General features: G+C 42.9%; 1 protein-coding gene across 1 annotated transcript in view; it reads left to right on the top strand.

Annotated features, from left to right (window-relative positions):
* pdzd8 (PDZ domain containing 8) overlaps positions 1 to 14,233 on the top strand; it is a 46,654-nt gene extending 32,421 nt beyond the window's left edge. Inside the window, exons 4-5 of the mRNA XM_056435797.1 lie at positions 9,228 to 9,390; positions 9,496 to 14,233. Coding sequence (XP_056291772.1) covers positions 9,228 to 9,390; positions 9,496 to 11,834 — 2,502 coding nt within the window. The 3' untranslated portion in view covers positions 11,835 to 14,233. The remainder of the gene's footprint in view (positions 1 to 9,227; positions 9,391 to 9,495) is intronic.
* Positions 14,234 to 19,375: the final 5,142 nt, after the last annotated feature.

Genomic DNA, 19,375 nt, shown 5'->3' with positions numbered 1-19,375 from the left:
TGGAGCGGAGCAGTGTTTTGTGTTCTGAAATCAATTTTATCTGAACAAAACTTTAGTGTTATAGCTCATGGATGAAATAATGTATTGACATTTGTCTTTTTAAAAAATTGGTAGAAGTTTTACACAAAGGGTCAAAACACTTTTTTTTACAATTATTATGACAAGTTCACAGAAATGTTTATGAAGATAAAATGATGAAGTAATAGCATTAAAACAAACATGGATGTAAACTGCAACTATCTGTACATGTACTTCTAGTTTTTCTCTGGTTAACAGGTGACATCGAGTCATTCAGGCTATTTGAGCCGATGTTTCTTTTTAGCTCAAGATTTCAGCTGTTCTCTAGACGCATTAGCTAGGTTACTGCTCTATATTTGATGTTATTTAGCCACGCTCGAAGGCTTGGGACGGCAATGCCAGTCGGTTCATTGAAATGATGTCCAGAGACATTTATCTCCAAAGAATACATCCTACTGACTTTGTTGATCCCCTGACCTTCTAGCTCTACCATGAGGGTCACTGTTTGGTTTTGAGTTCAATGTCTCGACAGCTACTGGATGGATTGCCATGCAGGTTGTTTCCCTGAGAGTGAATTGTAATAACTGGAGTGGTCCTGTGACTTTTCATCAGCACCTCTGAGCTAAGTAAGCCTCACAGAGCCTCGAAGTATTGCTTTAGACCAGGCCGCAACACCCAGGTCTGAACAGGGAAGTTGATGCGTAAGTGCCTTAAAGCTGCATTCTCTCTACTGACCACCAGGGGCGACTCCTCTGGTTGTATAAAAGAATACGCTTCATGTATTAAAGTGGCATTCTCTCTACTGACCACCAGGGGCGACTCCTCTGGTTGTATAAAAGAATACACTTAATGTATTAAAGCTGCATTCTCTCTACTGACCACCAGGAGGCGACTGCTCAGGTTGTATAGAAGTCTAGGCTTCATGTGTTAATGCTGCATTATCTCTCCTGACCACCAGGGACGACTCTTCTGCTTGTATAGAAGTCTGAGAGAATGCCTGTACTTCTCTCTTAATTTATTCCCTCAGTAAACATGGTAAACATTAGTTTGTCTCAATCTCTAGTTTCAAGTCTTCTTCTATACAGCCTGATGTTCACTTAGTACATTATGTTAAGTGAGAATGTGTTGTAACTCTGTTCATTCTTTCCACATGACATCCATCACACTTCTGTCCGTTCTGACAGAGGATTATTCCTTTATTTCTCCATGTTAAAGGTTTTTTTAGGGGAGATTGTCCTGTACCAATGTTAAACTACAAAAGGTTAAAATACAATACAGATTGCAAAGCTCCCTGAGGTCAAATTTGTGATTTTGGGCTACACAAAATACATTACATTTAATTAAATCATGGTCCATCCACATGTAATGCGCTTGTGAGTAATTGGGGCGGCGGGACTTTGTATGTGGGATTGAGTCCAATTAAATTACAATGCATGTGTTCGTGGTAATTAAGGAACATGTCACTGAGAGCAACAGTGTGGCTCACTGTTTGTGGAGGGCAATAATGGAGCTCTGTGTCACAGAGAAAGAGGATAAATCCGGCTTTGATACACACACAATGCCTGATAGTTGATGCCCTATTTGTCGGTTTGATTGTGTGCACATGGTATATGTTGTCAATAACAAAAAAATCACAATACCTGCATGGACACGATTTTTATTCTTGTTTCTCGCAGCGTTTCATCAAGTTTATTGCTGTGTGTGTGTGTGTGTGGTATCCCAATTTTTGTGAGGTTAGCCCATCATATGTCAAAGAAAAAGCGAAATGGATGGTTTTATTGCAATGAGTGTTTTATTCATGGTTCAAAGGAATACTTGTCTGGCTTTCGGTCCGCGAGGTAGAAAAGGGAACTTTAAAGCAGTGATAGCTGCCATTTGAGCATATTAACCTTTCATTTGTTCTCTGTGGCAGTGTAGATAAAAGAGAGACTGGATTTGCTCAAATAGATAGTGAATTACTCCATTTACATCCGCAACCAGTTCAGCGGTTGCTACGCTCTTTGTTCGTCTTTTCTGCTCGGAGACGAGGAACCGAGAGCTGCTTGTTGTCCTCGTCGATGTTAACGAGGTTAGCGCAGTCGCTGCTGCTCGGCCCCGAGAGGAAAGTCAGGCGAGAACAGAGTCCTATCTTTACCGTTTGCCCACCAAACAAATCAACACTGTAAGCAAGAGTTGTAAAGAGAAATTATGAAATTAACTCCCTTAAATCACTCTGGCTTCAACTCAGTTTTGATTGTGATTCACAGAAGCACTTAGATTCGAGATAAAATATTATGTTTCTTTCTGAATTCAAGTCAAATATCTCGTATCTCCCCTTTTTTTCCTTTTTTTTTTTCAAGCTTTGTTGCATTATTTTTTGTAATATTTTATTTTCCAAATATTTTCACAATGCGAGAGAACATGCGGATGATACAGAGCACGCTACTTTAAACATTACCGAAAATTACACAGCAAGTTAGGAAAAATTAAATAAAATACACGAGTAGATGAAATAAAATAAAAAGTAAATGGATGATTCCCCCCACCCAAAGAGAAAACAATTAAATAAAAAAGGTTGGTGCATTGGATGATGACACAGCGGAGATACCGCAATGAAATAAAGAAACTTAATTTGACAAATGCATGTGATAATATGCTTTTTACCCCACAAGGTGTAAAATAGACAAATAATGTCTGGTTCAAGACCCCAAATACACGGTATGGTTTGCAAACATCAACACATAAATGCTATTCTTTGAACATAAGGCACAACTTTATTCACGGAGTCTCCGAATGTAGATTGAACGTTTGGCTTATCCAATTTAAATACCTAAGTGCACTTTGGCACGCAGTTTTTCCTTTTGCTTGGACTTTTACTCGTCTCCCTGACTGTCATCATTAAATACTTTGTTCTGCAAACATTTCTACTCGGCAGCTGCAGAAGTGTTTCTGGTGTTGGACTATAAAGAGCACACACTGGCATCCTTTACCTGCCCTCTGTCTTTCAACCTCTGCTCAATAGTTTTAATGTGCTCATGTCAAGTTGTTCCAATCCAAAGACTGAAGGATCATTTATTGTCCTTATGCAACACAGGGATGCACAATGAAAAGCAGTTGTAGCCCATTTTCAACACAAAAACAGTGGTACTAGTATAAAACTTGCAAATATATTTACATATAAATATATAAAAAGATAATTTAAAAGCGATTATCGAAGTAAAAGAAAAACCCATAGTTTTCCTTTTTCAATGCGTCATGCTGTCGCCTCTCTTTGTTGCACTGTGTTGATAGTTGTTGATTGTTTAATGCTATTGTCCTACGTTGCACCGCCCGCCATGACACATTTCTTGTATCAACACTTTTTAATAAAACAGTCGACCCTTAAATGCGTGTCTTCATTCCTTTCTAAATAATGTCCCCAAAATGAGTCCTCCCTTTCCCGTTGGAAGAAGACTTTCTGGCAAAGAAAATGTTTTTAATATTTAGGAACTATTTTCTTATGCTGAAAGACTTCATGTTCTGTTTTTAAAGTGCATCGTCTCTGGACTTTTAAAACTATTAGCCTGTGTTGCTTGGCATGATTTCAAAGGCACTCATCATTATACACGCTATCTATACTGGTGGGAATGATGGGCTTGCACCAGTAAGTCAGGTAGACCCTCTTGGGTACCGATAAAGTCGATTTGCCCAAACGTAAAGTTTGAAGTAATAATAGGACTGATGGCCCAAAAAATGAATTAGTGCTTTTAGGTTGAGTCAACGTCTAGCTTCATATCTCTGAAACTGGCGGTTGCTGCAGGAGAGCAGTCGTCACTGGAGTTCTGTGTGCACTGACATATATAATTCGGTACACAAGAGTGTCTGTGACTGTGCACATATTGGTGGTGTAAGTGTGCGTAAAAGAGAGATTGACACTATTTGCACTTCAGAAGAATGGACTCGTAAGCTCACCTTTGTAAATCTATTGTAGGCACAATGGACACAGAGCAGCCGGCGGTGCAGCTGTTTACACACGGCTACGACACTGCTCCGATTCTTGTCGGCTTATTCATCACCGAGACTCCTTACATCAGTTCTCACTCAACAAGCCAAGTGTCACTGCCCTTAAAGTTCTAAGGGTGAAGGGCCTTGCCCTATAAATAAAGGTTGACCTCATCTAGTTGCATATGAGTGTATATAAACCATGTGTGTTGTAGAGCTTTCAATATATGCATGTGGGATTGTCATCTGTACCACTGCTTCACAGGATTGATCATCCTGTGAGACTGACTGGATGAATAGTTGTGTATAATTTTTTATATATATTTTTAAAATTACTCCTCCTTCTTCTTCCCTCCTGGAGGCCTCCTCCACACACGTCACTTTAACATGCACTTTAACTTAAACACACGTCACATGTAACATACACTTTAACTTAAATACACATGTCTCTTGAAACGCACACCTAAACACTTTAACGTTATTTGTTTATCTTTGTTTATCTTTATCTTATTTGTTTATCTTTATCTTATCTTATACTTAAGTTAATACACACTTTGCACTGTTGCTGTCGCGTTGATTGTTGTTTGTCATGTCTAAATGTTGCACCTTTCGCCAAACAAAATTCCTCGTTTGTGTAAACATTCCTGGCAATAAATGGATTCTGATTCTGATAAATGTGCTATTCCACTTTCAATATCCTGCTCGACGCCGTTGTCGCGTACGACCTTGAGATGAGTGTTTGCCAACAGAACCTACATCAGCACTCAGTAATGGCCAGCCTTCACGTTCTCCCCCAAAGCAACCTGTTGCCTCTACAATGTCGTTATCGTCTTCGTGGAAGAGCTGTAACATGGCCAGATCTCATTTAAAGAGACATGCACGCACACACACGCACAAACACACATATACACACACACACACACACAGCAAAACGTTCTGAAAACCTCAGAAAATGCACAAAGCTTCTAATTTGATTAATAGTCTGGAGTCATTGAGTAGCAATAACTACTCATACAAATTGTTGTTAAGAGTCTCGTACAAGACTATTAGTCACATTCGACAATTTTCTCGAATTTTAAAGTCAGTAAATAGTCTAGTGCTGTCTGCCGGTTTTTCTTTTTCAAAACACATGGTGATTTAAGGATCATGATTTCTTAATGTGAATGAATGTGGAATATTACATGTCAGAATAAAAAGCCAACCATCTTTCTTTTTTTAATTATTGCCATGTTTTGTCATAGCAAGTTTTGTAGTTTGATAGATGATTTGAAAAGGCACTCGCTCCGTTTCACCAACTGTATAATATAACTTATTCATACAACTTTCACAGCGCTGGATATGTATTGTTTTGTTTCACACGGCTGTGAGCGGAGCAGCGTTATAGGAAAATGAGTTTGCATCAATCATGCGAATGAACACGCCTCCTCGTGAGCAAGTGACATTTATAATGTTGACTCAGGCGATGTACAAGACGTTTGTGCAATTACCAAAGATTTATGAATTTCCAGAAAAACAGTGTGACGATGCGGGTAAGAATAACAAATAAGGACCTTTCTTTTTAATCTAAACTTAATCTCGTGTTTCATATGGCATTACGAGCAACACAAAACAACACCCAAGAACACAGTATTCGATTGAGAAGATTACATTAGATTACTCTTTCTTTGTGTTCAAGCCAATTTGAACCATTCGAACCAGGAGACGGGAATTCAAAACCCTGGACATAGTCCTAAGGGACATTTCTTATTATCTCTCTGATTCCTGATTTGTTTTAATCCAGTAATTCGAACATGAAAGTATTGTTTAGGTCAAATGTTATTCTTTTCTCCCTGCACATTATTGGTAATACCCATAGAAAGGTGTAGATCAGGGGTGCTCACACTTTTTCAGCACACGAGCTACTTATAAAATGACCAAGTCAAAATGATCTACCTATGGGGGGGGGGGGGGGGGGGGTATTGAGCACCCCTGGTGTAGATGAAGCATAGTTTTAGCCAGTTTAATATTTATTCAACCGATGTGTTCATGACTAAATTATCTACTCGCGCTTTGTGTTTGTGTACAATGTTTCCCTCAGAGTATTACCGGACTTAAAGTATGACGTTACATACAATTAATACTCGAGCACAAGTCAAAATTGTACTCAATGCAGTACTTTAGTAGCCTAAATGTGCGACCACTGGAAGAACACGGAAAAATTCATGAGCACAAAGTTCTCAAAGTGCATTATACCTTAAACGTAACTGATTTTTTAAGAGGGTCCGAGGTCCACCTCGCGTAGTCCTTCAAGACCCTGCGGGGGACACCGAGACTAGATAGGACTAGATGGTAAACTTGCCCCCCCCCCCCCCCCCCTCATCCCCTGTGCCAGCTTGTGTAGATTATCTGCTCATTCATGGCCGGTCCTAACTCGATCACTGCCTTCCACCAGAACCATAACAAATGACAGCAGAGTAAATTACAGTCATTCATCTCCGTCTACCCACTTCGTGTTGGCCCTCCTTTTCTGTCCTCTAAACCAGGACACCTGTACCATCTTCATCCTCCTCCTCCTCCTCCTTTTTTAGTTTTTTCTCCGTACCCCGGAAAGATCCAACCATATATGTCTCTGGTATGTAAGCTTACAATTTCCACCAATCCCAGTTTCACATTGCGTGGGTTTCCGTCCCCCGCTGATCGCCAGCACACGACGGAACGCGGCGTCGTTTGATGGAGGACCTGTCGGACGTGAAACGGGTCGCCTCCACCTCGCAACAGGTGTGTTGCGGGGTATGTGACTCGGAGTGTGTGCGGTGCCTGTAATTAAGGCCGCCGCAAGTGGGGATTTAATTGCAGCTCTCTCTCCTGCCACAGAATTGCTGCTTTCAGTTTGTCAAAATGCTGGAGGCAGATCTCAGCGTTGCACTTTATCTACTCAGTTTATTATTTTCATTCTTATTATTTTACAATTTTGCAGTACCTTGTTGTTGGTTGTAGACCTTTTAACATTAAATATATAAAATATCAACCTTGAAACATAGGTGTGAATATTGGAATTGTGTATGTGGCTTCCTCTTTCTGTCGCACTACTTATTTCTTTGTTAATCGCTTTTAAATCTTTTTGTTCTGGCTCCAACTACGAGCTTTTTTTTCTGCTTTTTTTTTACTGCAGCAACTTAAAATACAAGTCTGATCCTCGTTAAAGCGTTTAATCTGTTACGTTAATGGTCACATCTGTTGTGGTTGATGCTTATATGTTACCAAACATCTCAAACAAGTACATTCAATTCAATTTATTTTGTATAGCCCGATATCACAAATTACAAATTTGCCTCAGAGGGCTTTGTAATTAATAATAAAACCCAAATTATTATTATTCAAAATCCCCAAAATTAAGACAACCCTTCACCAGTACACCACACTTTATTCACCAAACTTGTATGACAATATAAAAGATTATCATAGATCCAAAGTTTACAAAACATGTTCTTTTCATAACGCGGTTTTCGATAGTTGAGCGTAACTACCAAACAAACAAGGACCAAATACTCTCTTGAAAAACACAGTATGCTCAAATCTGTGCTTCTACGGCTCATGGTTAGAGCGGGTCGTCTTCCAATTACTAGGTCGGTGGTTTGATCCCCTGGTCCCTCCAGTCCGCATGTTGAAATGTCCTCCTTGGGCATTTCATCCCAAATCCGTGTGTGAGAATTAGGACTGAGGCAAAAAGGTTCTATTTTTGCCTATTTACATGACAGTCAATATGTTGAAGTGAAGACTTTCAGCTTTATTTCAATGGATATCACAAAATAGGTTTTACATAGGAATTACAGCCATTTTTTACACTGTCTGCCACATTTTGAGAGGTTCACAAGTAATTAGACAAACTAACATAATAGTAAATGCAGTGATCATTTTTAATACTGGGAGGAAAATCCTTTGCCGTCAATGATTCCCTGAAGTCTTCCACCCATAGTGATCACCACACGTTGAGTTTCCTCCCTTTACTGCAGCCTCCTTCAGGTGCTGCTTGTTTGTGGGTCTTTCTGCCTTCTCTTTAATCTGAAAGAAGCGAAAAGCACGCTCACTTGGTCTGAGATGAGGTGACTGACTTGGTCATTGAAGAATATTCCATTTCTTTGCCTTTAAGAAGCTCTTCACAGCATGTTTTGAAATCATTATCCATCCGTACTGGAAAGTGCCGTCCAATTGGTTTTTCAGCATTTGGCTGAATGTGAGCAGATAGTAAACGCCTCAAAACTAATGCTGCTACTTCTATGACATCATCAATGAACAGTAGTGGCCCAGTTCCATTGGCAGCCATACAAGCCCATGCCTTAGCTCTGCTTCCACCATGTCAACCAGAGGACGGGGTTTGCTTCGGGTCAGGAGTCGTTCCCTTCCTTCTCTACACTTTTCTCTTCCCATCATTCTGGAACAAGTTAATCTTGGTGTCATCTTCCAAAGAACCTTCATCTAAACCTGATCAGGCTCATTCAGTTTTCTGGCAGAGTCTAATCTGGCCTTCCTGTTCTTCAGTGTTCTCAGTGGTTTGCGCCTTGTTGTAAACCTTCTGTATTCAGATTCATGAAGGCATCTCCTGATTGTAGACTTTCACAAAGACACGCCTCCGCCTCCAGAGTATTCCTGACCTCAGTATTCATGTTTGGTGTCGTGGGTCATCACCAAGGGAATAATTCTGCTCCATCTACTCTACATGTCTTCCAGGCCTTTCGGCATTAGTGAGCTTTCCAGTACATTCCTTATATTTAGGAATATACCAAACTGTTGATTTGGTCCACCCTAATGTTTTTCCTATCTTCCAGATAGGTGTGTGCAGTCCGTCAGCCTTTTAATGGCCTCCTTCACCTGCAGTGACTCAGTCCTCATGCACCGAATCATCTCCAGACCTTTTAATCTGCTTAATTTGTCGTGAAATAACGAGGGAACAGGCTAACCTGGCCATTAAACCATTTCTAAGACAATTGTCCAATTACTCTTCAACCTCTGAACATGTGGGGGACCATGTAACCTTGGGTGTAACTCCTAAACAGTTAATGTGATCGCTTTTTTTATATCGATTGAATTAAAGTTGCATTGTGTCACAGTCCAAATACTTATGGCCCTGACTTGTGTGAATGATAACAAGTGTTGACCTCATCCTGATAATATAATAATAGTAATTATTCATGTTCCTGCATGTTTCGTATGACCTCTAAATCGATGCCAGTCTTCATTGTAACTTTTCTCTAATTACATGTACGCATCAGACGGAGGTCATCAAGGGGCCGTGTGGCAGCGTCGGGATGACGTTCAGGCACGTTCCTGCCAGCGAGGGCGATGCGGTGCATGTCAGCATTGAGACGGTGACGCCCAACTTTCCCGCGGCCTTGGCAGACCTGCAGAGGGGGGATCGTCTCATCGACATCGGAGGTTTGATCATAATAATTGTTAGTCTGCAGAACATTTTTTTAAAAAATCCCGGTTCTTCACACTGCTAATGGAACGCTTTTCTTCCTGTTCTTGAACATTTGACAGGTGTCAAAGTAACATCCTCGGTTCAAGTGCCCAAACTGTTGAAGCAGGCTGGAGACCGGGTGGTGGTGCTTTACGAGAGACCTGTTCGTCACCAGACCACCTCCTCTTTTGGAAACCTCGGGACTCTTCAGGAGGGGTTCGGGCAGATGGAGGAAACTGGTTTTATTTCGCAGGCAGGCGGCTTTGAGGAAGACCCGGCCCCTATCACCACCCTCTCTGACATATCCGACCACAAAGAAATGGACTCTGAGTTTGAAGAGTTGATTGTAGACTCCAAACCTAGCCAGAGTGGTGGCCCTAACAGCAGCCCCACAAATACCAGTGACCCGAAGGAGGATTCCCTACTTACTGTAAACCAAAGCCCCAAAAGGACTGTGGCCAACCTGGTCTCTAAGCCCCTCGGTACCATATCACCTATCCTTAGCCGCAAGTTGAACCTGGTGGGTCTCCAGTCACCACTAAAGCCCCAGCCCAAAGAATCACCAAAGCCCTCACCACATAAAACCCATAGTGATCCAATGGAGGGTCTGCAACGCCCCACTGTCCCTCCCCCACCGCCTCCGTCTCGCCCCCCAGTGCCACCAAGGCCGCAGATACGGTTGACATCGGCCTCCTCAGAAACCAGTCTTTTGGAAGGCAGTGATTCTTTAACAACTACTAATGCCCCTGTTGTTCCGACCGCGACGAACACCATCAGCACTACGGAAAAGTCTCTCACTGGAGCCAATGAAGATAAGATCGGCGCTGAGAAGATATGTGTCAAACCGGCTGAGGCGAAGCAGTCCACTCGGCCTGCAGAGTCCAGTGACGAGCTGCCAGTCCATTCCACTGGGACCGGCAGCAACAAAGCGGATCAAGCAAAGGACAAAATGTCTGAGAGCTCCTGCAGAATGCAGGAAAGTCTCGAGGACCGTTCCCTCTGGGAATCCCCAGAAACCATGTATCGCAACCAGACGGCACACTGGCCCAAGGCCTCTGTCCTGTTTGAGGTGGAGGGCAACCATAAGTACCTTAATGTAGCTCTGTGGTGCAAAGATCCCTTTAAGCTCGGCGGTTTGCTGTGCCTGGGTCACGTCAGCCTCCAGCTGGAGCATATAGCCCTGGAATGTATGGCCACATCTTCAGCCGAGTACCAGAGCCCCTTTAGGGTGGGGCCTCCGGAGCCCAGAGCTAATGTCAGTCGCACTGCGCTACGCAGCCTCAGCAGCCACAAGGGCTTCAATGAGATGCTGTGTTACGGAGACATGACTCTGAACTTCTGCTACGCGGCCGAGGGTGACTTTGAGTGTTCGGGAGGGCTGGCCGAACGGGAGCGCCAGGAGAGCCTCCAGGATGAGGATCTGAGGGAGCGGGAGCATGTCCCCGCCGCACAGCGTGACGACTTGGCCTACAGCTCCATGCAGTTGGCGGAGCTCCGTCACAACTTCCAGGACACCCAGTTCCAGAACCCCACGTGGTGCGAATACTGCAAGAAGAAAGTTTGGACCAAGGCGGCCTCTCAGTGTATGACCTGCGCCTACGTTTGCCACAAGAAATGCCAGGACAAGTGTCTCGCCGAAACTCCCTTCTGCGTGGCAGCAACCGAACGCCGTGGAGCTGACCCCGAAGCCAAATCCACCATCAACCGGGCCACCACTGGCCTCACGCGGCATATAATCAACACCAGCTCCCGCCTGCTTAACCTCCGCCAGGTGCCCAAGACTCGGCCGGTCGAGCAGGTGGCCGACGCGGCGCCCGGAGCGGTGGAGCCCTCGCCCAAGCAAACACCCAACACTTCAGACAATGAGAGCAGCGACACCGAGACCTACACGAGTGGCGCCAGCCCCTCCAAGCACCACGGCGGCAGTAGTAAACTGGTCCGGAGGGAAGGTGGGTTGGATGACAGCGTGTTCATCGCCGTGAAGGAGATCGGCCGTGACCTGTACCGGGGGCTGCCCGCAGATGAGCGCTCTCAGAAGCTGGAGTTGATGCTGGACAAGCTCCAGCAGGAAATCGACCAGGAGCTGGAGCACAACAACGCCCTGTTGCTGGAGGAGAGGGAGGCCGCGGATGTCCGGCGCAAGGCCCTAATTAGCACGGCCCTGGCCAAGTCCGGGGAGAGACTCCAGGCCCTCACCCTGCTGATGATCCACTACCGAGCGGGCATCGAGGACCTGGAGTCGGTGGAGAGCGCCTCTCCCACGGAGCCGCAAGGCTTTAAAGGCAAAGGCGGAGACGGCTCGGAGGAAGAGGCCCTGGTGGGGACCGAGGTCTACGACAGTGACATGTGCGGCCCCGCGGAGGCGCAGCTGCTGGATGACATTACGGAGGAGCAGATCTGCGTGGAGGCGCTGCACTGAATACGACGAGAAGGGAGGAAGAAGCGGAACGTGTGCTTCGACCTCCGAAGGAAATTATGTTCGTTAAAGGAGATTAGGGAATTCCAGCGGTCCATTTAAGATATCGCATATGTCGGGGTCGGATGCTTGATTCACAGATTTTCTTCTCTTTTATTTCACGTGGAAAAAAAACGTCTGGGTAAAGGACTTCCGTCCCTAAGGATTCATGTTATCGATGTTTTGATTTGCACAATATGATGCCGTATTCATGCACTTGTTTTTGTTTTGTTTTTTAAGGGAAGCTTGCGAGATTACACTTATCTGCCCTCCTGCATGTGTATCCTCCAGTTGTGTTAATCTGCGGCTTCAAAATGTCATTTGTAAGCAATTAAATCAGTTTGCTTTTCTTTCTACGAACATGTACACATTTCTGACCTTTGGGGAAGGAAATGGTTTGATATTGCCTGTGAGTATCACACCTATATGTGACATATTTGAGTCAATGCCCGTGTGAATACGACCAGGGAAAAGCCGGTCTAGACACGCACCGCCGACGAACGTGTCGTTTTATTAAGCTGTTTGTTATACATATCTTTTTTCGTTTTGAGCGTTTTTTATACAGTAATATATTTGGATTCTCCCCGCTCAATAACCTCTTGGATTTCAGCAGCTGCATAATCATTAGTGGAGTGAGTCTTATATATAGTTTGCCTCTTTCTTTTGGTGTATTTGTTCATATTGATAAGGCCGAACATGTTTGACTTGTGAGCCATATTTGTTTCTTTTCCCGAGGAGGTAATTGTCCTGCGTTACAACTAATCAATTTCTTAACCAGTTCTTTTATTATGTCTCGCAAAGTCACATTTTTGTTCAGAACACCCACAAACTTCTAAAACTCAACGACGGCACATTGATAACTGATCACAACTTTTATGGGGTTAATGTGAGAAATACATAATTGACTGTTTGGATTAATTTCTGAATGAATGTTACCCAGGAGCTCTCATGACATGAACACTCACATCTATTTCATTGATTTAGTGTGTGTGTGTGTTTGTGTGTATGAAGACAATTTCCATGCTTCAAGAAGCTGTGATGTAATTGAATGCAGATTATTTGCCTTCCTGAGTTGTTTTCATGCCCAAATGAATGTATGTTCAGCCCTTTCTGTGTTTTGTGTATATACAGTTGTTGGGCAATGCCTTCCCCCATTCCCTTGCTAAACATCAAGAATCAATGTCGCCCGTTACAGTGTTTCTATCAACTACAGCTACAGCTCCAAAATGCTATGCTGTTTAGAGCAGGGAGGAAATATCCTACTCTTACATATCTAAGGAAAAATCCACCTTGGAACACTGAACATGTAGAGAATCAATTTGGAGGTGATGCCGTTTTATTAAATGACTTCTCACTGGGTTGTCCAAGGGCATTTTGGGAAAGATGAAGGCTTCAGAATGCGATACATATATATTGATATGTAAATATATAGATATGTGTATTTATACATATGTGTGTATATATATATATATTTATTTATATATATTCATGTATTTTTATATTTTTATATATATGTATTTATATATACATATATATATTTATATATGTATAAATATATACATATATATATTTATAAATATATTTATAAATATATATATTTAGATATATAAATATATTAAAATATATATATATATATATATATGTATGTATTATCTTGTTTCCTCAGCCCAATTGACGGGGTTCCTCCGCCTGGTACCAGTACCGGGGGGGGCGAGGACTACGGTTTCTTGATAAGTGGCTAGATTTTTCCTTCGATGTAACGAGACTCCCGATGGACTCGTCCAAGCTAACGCAACTAGAGACGTAATCCGTCAGACTCGGAAGCAAACGCACATTTCCTGTTCTTTTCTACGAAAGAGACGTGTTGCCCATGTGAATATTGGCTTGCCGGCTGCTATACTTGTCAATCTCTCTCTTGTCCCCTGTATATCAAGATTTTTGTGCAATATTTTTGTAGGAAATTAAGGTGATGATCAGGAATGAATCCCCAATGTCTGTGACTTCTCTTGCTTTTTTTCTTTCTCTTTAAAAACACATGTCCTGTGTGTGCCCATCTGCCTGGTAGTGTGACCTGAGGGGGACCAATGAGAACCCTCGGGCCTGAGAGGCGCTGCTTTTGCCGCTGCATCCGTTTCTATGTGCTCTTCCACAGATCTCATAATCAAATGCTTCTGCCCCCCCCCCCCCCTCTAACCTTTGAAACTGCACTTAAAAGACGACGGCCCACGGCTTTCAGCGGGGTCGAGAAATGCCGTTTTTTTTCTTCTATTTGTGTAACGTGAGGGATGTGGCACACACTTTTCAAAAAAGGCTCGTGATGACGCTTTATTGTCCATAAACCTAAATAAACAAGCTCAAATGAATTCCCGTCAGTCTGCGTCGTGGTTTTGATCGGCTCACACAGGAGAACGTTGAAGGCCGTCTGCGAGAACCGATAACGTTCAATCCCGTCCTCATTGAACGACAGATCATTATTCACAGAAAACCAACACACAAGGAGGGAAAACCAATGTATCAATAAAAGTAGCTGATGACTTGTGCGTACAGTCTCTAATCCCTCTTGTAATTTGGTTAACGATTCAGCCCCGTCCAGTAACTTCCACGCACACTTAATTTTTGGTGTGTGTACAACCTCAGTCTGCATCTGAACTCTGATTTTTTTTTTCTCTCTCCCGTTTGTGTAATTGGGGCAAATATATATACATGTATATATATGTATATATATATGTGTATATATGTGTATTTATATATGTATATATATATATATGTGTATTTATATATATATATATTTATATATATTGATGTGTTTTTTTGCGTTGCATTTGGTCGACGACAACATCGAGCACATAGCACACACACTTAATAAACAGAGCTACATTGTTCTTATCAAAACCAACAACGCGTTACCAGGTGTTCAAACTGCACGGCTGTGCATTAAAACAACTGCCGGAGCGAGAAACAGCCGTGACCTTTCAGAATGAGTCGAGTGTGAAATTAGGACGGAGATTAACACTAAAAGAGCCCTTTGAACTCCTAATCTTTGTTTACCATGGTATCAGTATATTTGATTGTCAAATGACATTTCATTTTGCGGCGACATTAACCAGTACAAATGTCACATTGGAGGATGCATCGGCGCTCTCTTCAGACGTCCTGTCTCGCTACGCTGCGCTCCGTTTACCGATAACGCCTTGAGGACGACGTCCCCTCCTCCTCCAGAAGAAACCGAGGAGCGGCACTCGCTCTTTTCGCGTGACGTATTTCGAGCACATTGCATCGGAAACGCACGATATTTTCCTTCTGTAGCCGTCGACGCGATACGAAGACGTGGTGCGAGACGGTCGTTTGGGTTCTCGGTGAAAAGGGAACAGAGGGAAGGTATCGTGTGAGCATCTGCAAAAGTAATTGAAGCCCAGCGTTGCGACGGACAGGCTGATTACAGAGCGTCCGCTCTCACATTTCCCCATCACGCTGCCGTCGACATGTATGTTACCAAACCGGAGAGCGAGCGCGTTCTTAGCATGTGGATATGTCCACGGGTAACCTGTACATGTTGCTCCTGTTCATAAACAGATATGTAAATAATAGGAAAAAGGCCTTTAGAGTTGGACTAAATGACGAGTGTTTTAAATGCAGCACAACGCTGCTGAAAATCCATATTTCTCGATATATTCATGTCATTTTGTAACCCTCCTGTTACCTTCAAATGCACTCGCATCGTTTACCCTTGGGGTCAATTTTACCCCAGCAATTAAAACCTCCAGATCATTAGAATTCATATTTGTTCCCAATTTTATGTGTCAGGTACTTTATGTTTGTTTGTTGACTACCTAAATAGCACATTCAATAATTTTTTTTTTTTAATGTTTTCCCAGTTGTCCCCAATAAATTAGGAAAAGTCATGGAAAGTGAAGCAAAACAAATGATGTTAGTAATTTGTTTAGAGATGTTAAACATTGAATGGGGTCAAATTGACCCCAAAGGTAACAGGAGGGTTATAGAGGGGAAACTGCTTTTTGGGGGGTTTCTTTTAATACCACATTTAATAGAGGATATAGGCTTCCCACATGTCTAAATAAATAATATCCAGCCAATGACATACATGTAGGAAAGCTCACATACTAACTTAACTAAACTACACACCATTTGAATGTCCCCACTCAGCAGGTTGATGGGATGGCGTGTTAGTCCCGTCTGTTGACCTTTATGAATGAACCGCTTGGTGTCTTTCATAGTCGTGATGTTATTCTACCAACACGGTCGAGCAGTTTTCACAACCCACCAGCAAGTTCATGAGGAAACGACAAAACATTGTGAAACATTAGTATATGATAAAGATTCAACACATGACAGGAGTCTTTAAAATATAAGAATATCGGTTTGGAATGGAGGGGGGGGGGGGGAATAATCTCATGGGTTGAGTTGAATCTCGGGGCGGAGCCAAATATATTATCTAAAAACAAACTAGAGCACCTTGTTGGCAGAATGATTCATAATAATTATCCTAAAAAATAAGAAATGTATGTAATTGGTAATGACAAAAAATCTGATTATTACACTACTAATGGAGAACAAAAGAGTCAGGTCCTCCTGTAACTCTCTCTCTCCCTTCTTTCATTAGTCTCTCTAAAATAAAAGTGTATAGAATATGTTCCTGGGCCTTATTCTGAAAAACCCAAATAAAAAAAACTACAGTTGTGTCTTTTATGTTCAGGCTAATATTCTAAACTGAGGTTAAATGAGGTTATTTAAATTAACACTGAATACCCTCTTGCTGTCGATTTGAGAGTCAAGCCCTTCATCGTCCAATTATTCTGGAGAGTTTCATTCATGATTCTACAATAACTGCAACAACAATTTAAGGCGTGCAAAACAGATATGTGAATACTTCAGAAATAGAAGCCGATTGACGCACTTCTATCGACTGCATCGTGGCGTTAACAGAGAATACGATTGTTGAACATTGCGATGTCATTTATTTTTCCAAATCCATTGTAGAAAAGTGAATATGTGACCGAAGGACATGATCAATGTTTAATCTCTGAGAATAAGAGGCAACCAGTGGCGTCAGCTGTGTTGAACCCAACTGTAAGGCGGATGTTGGTGTTGTAGTAAACATCAGGTCTCGGGTCAGTTTCATCAGAAAAATCATTTTCCCAACAAATATTCATGATTCTCTAGGACAATAATTATAATATGAGTGATTCCAACGTGACATTTTGAAACAACCAACAATTAGGTTGATTATTATAGGGATAAGACTGCTAGATCTCAGTGTCTCGAGAGGCTTTTCATTCGTAGGATTGGTAAATGTCAGAATATTGAATACAAACAATAAAAGGATAGTTTATCAATCTTTTCTTCTAACTCGTGGCACAAAAGCAAAACAAACCGTATTGCCCAAGATGTCAAGAAGTCAATGTGAACACAGTGTTTACTGGCACAGCAGAACTGCCTCAATGAATCCACCAGAGAACACTTTGCACATGAGGCAGCGGACCTTTTCCCACAGCTGACATTTGGACGAGTCAAAGCAGAGGAAACAAGTCCGTAATAACATTAATAATGGCTCGGGGCAGAAAACGCACAGGAAGTGACAACGTTGCCAAGAAACGCTGACACCTCCCCCCCCCCCCCACGCCAGCCGCCAGATCTACCATCCGTGGAGCCATCAATCAAAATGTGGCTTCCTGCTGCTTCCACTGTTGTCAGGTGACGAGGAGGAGGGCGCACGACACTGAACACTGGCAACACGTGAACAAAGCTGAGGTATCGGCAGGCTGGGGGGACCTCTGACGTGTTCGTCGGGTCACTGTCACAGGTGAGTGTTCCCACCATCGAGCGATTGACCATCGCCTTGTAGACTCGCCCACATTCTGATCAAGTGCTTTGAGAAAATGGTTCTCCAGCCCATGAAGAACGATACCCCAGCCGGCCTGCACCCCGCACCAGTTAGCGTACAGTCCATCTAGAAAACAACAACCTCGGAATGTTGTTTGTTGATTTAAGCTCCGCCTTCAACACAATCGCCCCAATGAAACCGATGAACCGGTAACCTGCGACACGCTGGGCTTCAGTACGCCTGGTTATTAGACTTCCTCAACAACAGACCCCGAACATTAAAATGAAAACCGCCCCAAAACATCCTGGTATCCACTGAGCATCAGTGATAAGAGGAGCAGAGCCCAAAGGATATTAAAAGACAAACCCCAACCAGCCACAGCCTGCTGCCATCTGGACATTTGTTGTGTGTGTGTGTGTCTTTCTTGTGTGTGTGTGTGTTCATTTGCCGGCTTGGAGACAGGTGTATAGAGCTCTCATCATCATAATTAGCCCTGCCATAAACATCTGGTCGAAATCCAATCCAAGACTCTGCTGGAGCAGTCAGTCACGTTTCCAGACATTTAGATTCATTCAAACTCCCGTTTCCATATGTTTCAGGCAGTAACCTCGGCCCGACTCCAGCCTCGGATCCGGGTCCTCTGATCTCGTTCCCCCCCCCCTCAGCCCTGCTCTCACCACAAGCCCAAAAAAACAAATGAAACCACCACCTAACTGTCTCTCTCCCTGCTGTGTGACTGCACTGGGGTTCACTGGTGTCGCCTGAACGACACTAAACTGGCTATTTTAATACAAATCAAAACTGCATCTGATCAATGTGGTCAAATAAGCTGCACATTATACCTAATTACAACACAAATATATTAGATGTCAGTTGGGACTGAACTTCTCTCAACTACCTACGAGTGTCTTCTCGTTGGGTTTCCCAAGAATGGTTGACTCTCTGCTTTCTGTGTCTTTCTACCCTCACTTAGTGTCCAAAGAAGCTACGCACAATACAGAGACCCTGGACCTGGATCATCTGTTTGTAATGGTCATTGTTAACATGTTGAATACATCCTAAACTTAAGAAAAGGGTCTCTTGTTAACATACGCCGTGTATAAGCGTGTATCTGCATCTTTCTTCCCGATGGCCATAGCAGTATTTAAAACCACAAAATGCAAAATGAAGGCAAATGAAATCTGTGCCAATCAGAGTTCAAGTTCAGTTTTGGTGAACTTTGACACTTAAGCTTCTTTGACCAATCATGAGGGGATGGAGAGATGGAGAAGACAGAAAGGCCATCATGTTAACTGTGATGCAGCATCTACTCTTCCGTAATATGGATTTCTCCATAACACCAGTTTTGCAGACAGCCACGAGACCGTGTCGGATGCATGTCTGTGTAGGAAGTGGTGAAATACATAAGATCGAGTAAGAAAAACTAAGTTAACCTAAATTGGAAGATTATTTTGAAACGAGATTGCGTGTAAACAGTTTCCTGGGAACACCGTCACACGTAACCAGCAGGAACTGCTGCACCGAGTCTCCATAACTCACAGCAGATGCGTTCCTCCAGGACTTGTGTGTGAAATGAGGGCCGCTGATCAGGAATCTGTATTTGACGAGTTGGGAGTGAGAAGTTTTTTGCATACACAGTATTTCTGACTGGTGAGTATGACAT

This window comes from Pseudoliparis swirei, chromosome 17 (assembly GCF_029220125.1).
Source record: "Pseudoliparis swirei isolate HS2019 ecotype Mariana Trench chromosome 17, NWPU_hadal_v1, whole genome shotgun sequence".
NCBI lineage: Eukaryota > Metazoa > Chordata > Actinopteri > Perciformes > Liparidae > Pseudoliparis > Pseudoliparis swirei.
This window is presented reverse-complemented; position numbering and strand designations above follow the sequence as displayed.